This window comes from Anabrus simplex, chromosome 6, assembly GCF_040414725.1.
Source record: "Anabrus simplex isolate iqAnaSimp1 chromosome 6, ASM4041472v1, whole genome shotgun sequence".
NCBI lineage: Eukaryota > Metazoa > Arthropoda > Insecta > Orthoptera > Tettigoniidae > Anabrus > Anabrus simplex.
Window position 1 is genome coordinate 175,437,489 of NC_090270.1, and position 8,055 is coordinate 175,445,543.

At 40.0% G+C, this 8,055-nt stretch overlaps 1 protein-coding gene across 2 annotated transcripts in view; it reads right to left on the reverse strand.

The window, feature by feature from the left end:
- Positions 1 to 5,917, reverse strand: part of LOC136876266 (venom allergen 3) — a 72,169-nt gene extending 66,252 nt beyond the window's left edge. Inside the window, exon 1 of one of the 2 annotated variants that reach the window (XM_068228353.1) lies at positions 5,869 to 5,917. Coding sequence is in view for 1 of the 2 variants with exons in the window: in XM_067150071.2 (XP_067006172.2) it covers positions 2,516 to 2,518 (3 nt within the window). In the remaining variant the exon portion in view is untranslated. Of the gene's footprint in view, positions 1 to 2,515; positions 2,591 to 5,868 lie in introns of those variants that run through there. The other variant, XM_067150071.2, reaches the window with a different exon arrangement.
- Between the last annotated feature and the right edge of the window lie 2,138 nt (positions 5,918 to 8,055).

Consider the following 8,055-nt stretch of genomic DNA (forward strand, 5'->3'; position numbering starts at 1 on the left):
TCAGCGTCATAACACCTATCTGTATCAGTAAATTAAAAAGAAATCCTTGCGCTGTTGGCGTCATGAAGGGCACCCAACAGTGAAACTGGGCCAAATGTGTAAATGCTCTTGTTTTTGTATAAGAAGATATATATAAATGATGGAGATATTAATGGTTGTGAAAGCGAAGTGGAAATGCCACTCCCTTCTCATCAAGGCAACCACGGTTCGAATTCCGGCCATTGTAGGATTTTTGAAATGAAAAGTAACGTTCCGTGCTTCGTATTCCGCGTAAAACGGGAGGTCCTGTGTGCTGATCATAATATTAACAGTCGCGTAAAACTACAAGGGGCTCTTAAAATAATATTTGGGTGTTTTATCATGATTAATCGTCCTTAGAGTTTTATACCGCGCTGAAGTTCACATGAGGGAGTAAAGCAGTAGAATTTTATGATCCTGTAGCATTGATTAAGCCGGTCCCGTGGTGTAGGGGTAGCGTGTCTGCCTCCTACCCGGAGGGCCCGGGTTCTGTTCCCGGCCAGGCCAGGGATTTTTACATGGACCTGAGGGCTGGTTCGAGGTCCACTCAGCCTACGTGATTGGAATTGAAGAGCTATCTGACGATGAGATAGCGGCCCCGGTCTAGAAAGCCAAGAATAACGGCCGAGAGGATCCGTCGTGCTGACCACACGACATCTCGTAACCTGCAGGCCTTCGGGCTGGGCAGTGGTCGCTTGGTAGGCGAAGACCCTTCAAGGGCTGTAGTGCCATGGGGTTGGGGGAGGGTAGCACGTATTAAAATAACGTATTTATGCAAGAATACAATATTGTAAGACAATCATTTTAAAAGACTATCTATAATGTTGCTACATGTTCAGATCGTTCAATACTATTTGGTGATCATTAAGATCTTCAAACATTGTCTAAGCGTCTGCACAGTATAACGACCTCTGGCGTTTCATTTTATCGATCAATGAGGATTGTATTGCGGCTTCTTCCGTATTTTCTCTACTACACTCATTCAGCACGTACCGCCGGTAGACGTGTGTGGCAGCATGTTATGTAATGGAATGGCAAACACTTCCCGCACAGCGTGGTCTAACTCGTAATGTTATGTTAATATTAATGAGTTTAGCACTCCTAAGACAAGCAGGAAGGACAAGTGTCGCAGATTCAGTAAAATAATAATAATAATAATAATAATAATAATAATAATAATAATAATAATAATAATAATATTAATAATAATAATAATAAACTGAAAGTGAAGTGAAGCATCATGATTACATAGGCATAATTATAGTGGGAAATGATTATTATTCATTATTGTCTCTATTGTTTTAGAGAAGGTTTATGACAATCCAGTCGCACATGATACTGCTGATTATCGTGATGATGATAATATTTAATTTTATATAATGTGGCTGATCGATAGATTATTATTATTATTATTATTATTATTATTATTATTATTATTATTATTATTATTATTATTATTAATTTTACACACAATAATAAGAAGAAATAGCGCACAAATGTGCATTACATTTTAGAGTAATCCAATAAGGAAGCTGTTCTTTTGCTGCATACACTAAAATGGTATCGTTCACATCGTTTGTTACATAACACGCACACGCACTGCACAGATGGGTCATGAAAACCCGGTCGTACGCACAGTTTGTGATGGAAACCATGTATGGCCAGTCTATTCAGAGCACTCCTCAGTTCGTTGTTCGGCCCAGTCCAGCTTCGATTAATCATTGCGTCCGTCCCGTAGAATTCCAAGTCAATTTCCGCTCGTTTTCTTAGTCTAATATGAAGTAGTTCCTGTTCTTGTCGTGTGGAGGGTAATTGTAGTCTCATTCTTATGTCTTCCATAAGGAAGGTTTCTCTGGCTAGCTCATAAGCAAGTCTTGACTGTGACATTTTGGAAATATTATTATTAATATTATTATTAATAACGCCCAGTGTCGTGTGTGGCGCAATTGATAGCTTTCTAGTAGGTCGCACTACAAAATGTAAATATTTGTCATTGATGAGATATGGTTAACTTTTGAAGTTGGGGATACTTGGAGAAAGGATCACTTAACGGCGTACCGAGCTCGATAGCTGTAGTCGCTTAAGTGCGGTCAGTATCCAGTATTCGGGAGATAGTAGGTTCGAACCCCACTGTCGGCAGCCCTAAAGATGGATTTCCGTGGTTTCCCATTTTCACACCAGGCACCAGGTACCTTAATTAAGGCAACGGCCGCTTCCTTCCCAGTCCTAGCCTTCCTGTCCCATCGTCGCCATAAGACCTCTCTGTGTCGGTGCGACGTAAAGCCAATAGCAAACTTTTCGGCGTCATCGTCATGTCTAAATTTTATTCATCTCAACAACTATACAACCTAACTAGTTAATGTCTAGAATTACCCTTGTCGGTTAGTGACATACAAAGAAAACATTTCTGAGAATGTTATATTACTCATTAGGCCTGGCGGGACATGAAGAGTAAGCTGGAAGGGTTCCAGTGCTGTAGAGATGCAAGTGGACTCACCATAGCTGTGCTGAGCTGATCCGTTGCTGTGTAGAGGCCGCGATAGACTAACGTGCGCGGGAGTCGTCGTAAGCTGTCTGCAGAGAGCGGTACGTTAGCCTTCCTCCTTATATTTGTTAGTAGTATCGACAATAGCACGCCCGAGATAATGGCCTGGATTACTCACCTCCCAGGAAGAGATGGCAAGGTTGGACAATTACTGCTCCTGTTCAGGTCCTTTAGCCCAAGAATTATTTCCTCCACTCCTTGAGCCGGAACGTTGAGCATGGCGCAAAGTTCACATCTGCCTTTCTAGTAAATTATTACTCATAAATTCATAACTCTATAAATTCATTCCTTTCTTGACCTGTGGATTGTCTGTGGATGAGTCATGAGCTGGATTCATTATTGGTCTTCCCTTTTGACGAAATCTGTTAATTACTTTCTTGACCTGTGGATTGTTTGTGGATGAGTCATGAGCTGGATTCATTACTGGTCTTCCCTTTTGACAAAATCTGTTAATTACTTCATTCATAGTGCACTCTCTCTGTTTACGTTCATATATATTGCTATAAGAGAGAACTCTAATAAAAAGTTGGCTCAAGGCCCGCACGCACACTTAACCAATTCATTTAGAATATACAGTACAGTATGAAAATTATACAATTAAATAATAGAAATAGTAAAATAACAACGAACTGCAAGAAATTTACAAAAATTGACATATTAATAATATTTTATTTTTACTTGTTTAACGTTGCTCTAAAACACCAAAGATTTCTTGCGACGGAAGGGTGGAAAAGGGCTAGGACTGGGAAGGTAGCGCCCGTGGCCTTAATTAAGGTACATTCGCTGCATTTTCCTGGTGTGGAAATAGGAAACGACGGAAAACCATCTTTATGGCTGCCGACGGTAGGATTCGAACCCAGTTTTTCCCGAATGCAAGTTCACAACCGCGCGACCATAACCACACGGCCAACTCGCTCGGTAATAATATAAATAATTATAATCCTCTACTTATGGAATGCATAACATGAAAATATAAATGAAGATAATAATGATTAAAAACATTAGTAATAATAAATATTGTAGTAACCTATGAACCTTAAACGAACAAATACATTTCTAATTAAGAAATATGCTTATTCACTGCTTCATACTTCACTCATCTTACGAGTCAGCTGGAAACACTCAACAAGTGATTTCGGCAATCCATGTTACATTTCCTTCGAGAATACAATTCTCAAATATTGGCAGGGAGGGCATTCCACAGGCTAGCGGCAGTGACCAAGAAGAGCGGTTGTAAGTACCGGAGAGACTGAGATCAACGATATCCTGCACTCCCAGTTCTTTTGAATACATTTTACAACGATAAATTTTGGTGTTCATCACTAAAGGATTTTGATAAAAGAACTACCTCAAGAGTCCTATGTATAGATCAAATCACTCTCTCGTGATTTCAAAAACTGCGGAACATTAAGAGAAGTACAGATACTATAGTTAAATGAATTAAATTACATTTATGTACATTTGGCTACAGAAAGGTTAGTGACTGCCTAACTGCTAAAGGGGTGCTTGGTTCACCTAGAAGGATGTTAGTTCTATTTCCCATCAGAAAGTCGAAATTTCTCCTCTTCTTCTTCTTCTTCTTCTTCTTCTTCTCCAAATGGCATATCCGGTCCTCCAGATGTTAGCGATCATCCTAGAGAAAGCAGCCCTTTCTTTAGCCAACCTGAAGAATTGTTCGATGTTGTTGACGCTAGTCCAGTCTTTGGTGATTTGGAGCCATGACTTCAGTGGCCTACTAGCTCCTCTCTTGACTTTTATCTTACCTTGTAATATCAGATGCACTAGCTTGTGCTTTCGGAATACTTAGAAACGAGTTTTCAGTTTCTGGAGAGGCACTGCTTGCCTGTTCACTCAACCTACGAGAAATGAACACCAATTTAATTCCTGGGGACAAACGCTGTCATGCATAGAGCTAACCACTCTATCTCGCTACGTGCCGAAGTTATGCCTTTACTTTCCATTTCTCCATGGGCCTTGCGGAGATAACTTGACTTGGCCTAACTTTAAAAGAGGGTAGACAACATTTTATACCAGCTAGCCTGCATTACATAGAAAGAGCTGAACTCAGTGGAGCATTTGGTTAGTCGTTATCCTTCCAAGATATCAAGTTCGATCCCAAATGAAGTCGATGTTATTTAGGGTGTCTAAATGTGACTAATCCGTATCATTTTCTTCCGGCATGTTAAACTACTGTGGGATGAAATTCGCGTACTCCGTCATCTCTTCTATGGAAATGGCAGGGACGTTAATCACATATTATTATTATTATTATTATTATTATTATTATTATTATTATTATTATTATTAGGTGGAAAGACTGAGAAAGTGTATCACAATTCATTTAAGCCTTATTCAGCAATAATTCTAAAATAAAATGGCAACAGCTTTGTAATATTTCATTAAGACGAGAGAAATCAACTTCACACTAACCCATCAGAACCCCAAGAATTTATGTTACTCTCGCTACAGTATGGAAGAGCGGGCTGATCAACACTTCTTAATACTAAAATTAGCTTGCGTTCTAACCTATTACTACCTCAAAATTCTCGAAAACTTACCATTGACTTTTTTTTGTGTATGCTTGAGGGCTTGATTAACTTAATGCTGGCTTCCCATCCCGAAGGATGAGGTTAAAATCCCGGTCGATCCTGGGTTGAGATTTTCATCTTAAAAATCACTTGACGTCAGGAAGGGCATCCGACCTTAATTCCCCGGTCAAAACCGAAAAAGCCAGGCTGAGGGGCTCAGACGTTTGAGGCGCTGGCCCTCTGATCCCAACTTGGCAGGTTCGATCCTGGCTCAGTCCGGAGGTGCTCAAATACGTCGGCCTCGTGTCGTTAGATTTACTGGCACGTAAAAGAACTGCTGCGCGATTAAATTCCGCCACCTCGGCGTTACCCAAAACCGTAAAAGTAGTTAGTGGGGACGTAAAACCAATGACATTATTATTAAAACTGAAAAAAGCCTAGGTTGATCCAACGATCCCAGAAATAACTGAGATAAGCTGAAGAAACTTGTTTTCTACGTGTTTCATACAATAGTGAGGTGACTTTTGAAGGAGTGTTTGAAGTTTCTTAGTGTTTTACAGTCGACAGTCACAGATTGTCAAGGAATTTCAGCGTTTAGGCGTGCGAAGTCTAGGTACAGTATGTTCATGAGGTACCTGGTGAATGTATCGTTTCACTTTCGACAGATCGCATAATAATGAAATGGTTTGAAACATGTGTTGAAGTGCGATTGATTGCAATCTGTAGGACTAATTTTACTAACCAGAGATGGAATAAATTTGCTGATACAGTACTTACAAAACTACACAGTCATCCTGCTCCAGTGCTTACCCTGACGTTTAACGCTGTGTCTCACTGAGTGTCCGCTATGCCTTCACTCATGAGCTCATGACGTCCTGACGGCTGACTCAGAGTCCTGGTGACCGATGTGTGCGCTCCGTCATGTTTAGTAGGCCCTGTCATATGCTAGTGCTGATGCTGATAATGTTGATGATGATCTTTTGTTTAAGGGGATTAACTTCCATCTCGGCAGTTATATACTCTATCCATCTTGTAAGCCTGACTAGGGTACCCCTCCCCCGATGGGTTTTGAGAGGTAGAATACATGCATGTCTGTCACAAGGATTAATTCCCTATCGGAACTTCCCTGGTCATCTCTTATTTTCTTCTGAGCCTGACAATATTAGATTTGCGATGCCTAGAGAGTACTCGATTTTCCCACCCTTCGTCACCCTCCATCCTTCCTTTTCCTTTGACGATACCTTCATTCCTTGAAAGATCGAACCTCTTTTCTTTCCTCCCATCAGAGGTAAGAAGGTATGGTTGCTCCTTAAACAATAATCACTACCTCCATCTGACTACAGTGGCTTACCTGAGTCTACGATAAATTGTTTCCAGTTAATTGTATCAGTTGTATTGTGTGTGCCATATTATTTTCCTTGCATGGACCTTCTACGTGCTCCCTGACATCCTTCGATTTCCTTTAACGTCCTTTGCATCTGTTGCCAAAACAACAACAATACTATTATTATTATTATTATAATAATAATAATAATAATAATAATAATAGGCAGGCTGAGTGGCTTCGACGGTTGAGGCGCTGGCTTTCTGACTCGCTTCGATCCTGACTCGGTCCGGTGGTATTTGAAAGTGCTCATATACATCAGTCTATTGTGGCTATATTTACTGGCACGTAAAAGAACTCCTGCGGGACAAATTTCCGGCACCTCGGCGTCCCTGAAAACAATAAAAGTATGTATTTAGTGAGAAGCAAAGCTAGTAATATAATAATTATTTAATAATAATAAATGGGATGGTTCAGAAACACTGTATATAACTAAATATGGTCCAATGGAAAAGTTGGAGACCAAGGAAAGGAAAGTACTGCCAAAAATTCTAGACCACAAATTTCATATTATCAAAATTTCAGATATCAGCAATGAAACACTGTATAGGAAAACAGAAAGGATTACCGACGCGATAAGGAAAAGAAGAATTGACTTTTATGGCCACATCCTAAGAATGGACCTTAAAAAAGGATAACTAAAAGATTCTTCGACTATTTTCGCAATGAGAAAACCAATCCGAAGTGGCTTAAGGAAACTGAAAAGGACATACGAGAGTACCAAATTACACAAGAGATGCTTGCAGATGGATCCACGAAGAAAATAACCAAATATAAAATAAAGAGGTTTCAGTACAGGGTGAAGCCCAAACTACTAGACAGAATTTCTGAAGAAGAGAGGAAGGCAAGATCTGAAAAGATGAAAAAGGACTAGGAGGGAAGGAAAACACGACTCACTAACCATTGATTGATCTATCGTGCCCCAAAGTGGATGAAACGGACAAGAAACATAAGAAATGTGATGGTGTTTATTTGTTTGTTCGCTCGTTCCGGATGGGCCATGAAACTACTGGACCGATTGAGCTGAAATGTGGTATGGCTTGAAATCGGGAGTCGCGCAAGGGATGATTTTCATTTCGATATCTTTCACCGTTTCGAAATGGTGGGGGATTTTATGTCCCAAATTTGGGAAGGTTTTTCGTACATCAACTAAAATAACGGGTAAAATGCTTGGCCCTATCAAAAAAAGAAGTGTCCCAATTGGCCTTGATATTCAATTTTCTACAGGAAACATCATGTGCGTTTTCTTCCTGTCTCTAACCGTTTTCGAGAATTCAGCTTTTTTATGGTTTTGGCTGTGGTCGCCTTCGTTAATGAAAAGGCTACTCGTTTCGTGCGCAAGAAGGGATCACGTGAAGCCATGTTCGTCATCATCCGTTGTTGGTTTGTTGAGAGGCCAGCTGAAGAATGAGCGTGCCTTTCTGCGGAAAGCTTTTGGAGGCTACAGTTGTTAATACTAATAATAATAATAATAATATAATAATAATAATAATAATAATATGTTTGATTTATTCTGGCAAAGTTAGGGATGAACTCCCTTTCTTACACTTAACCAGTCTTAACCTAGAACACTTAAGAAT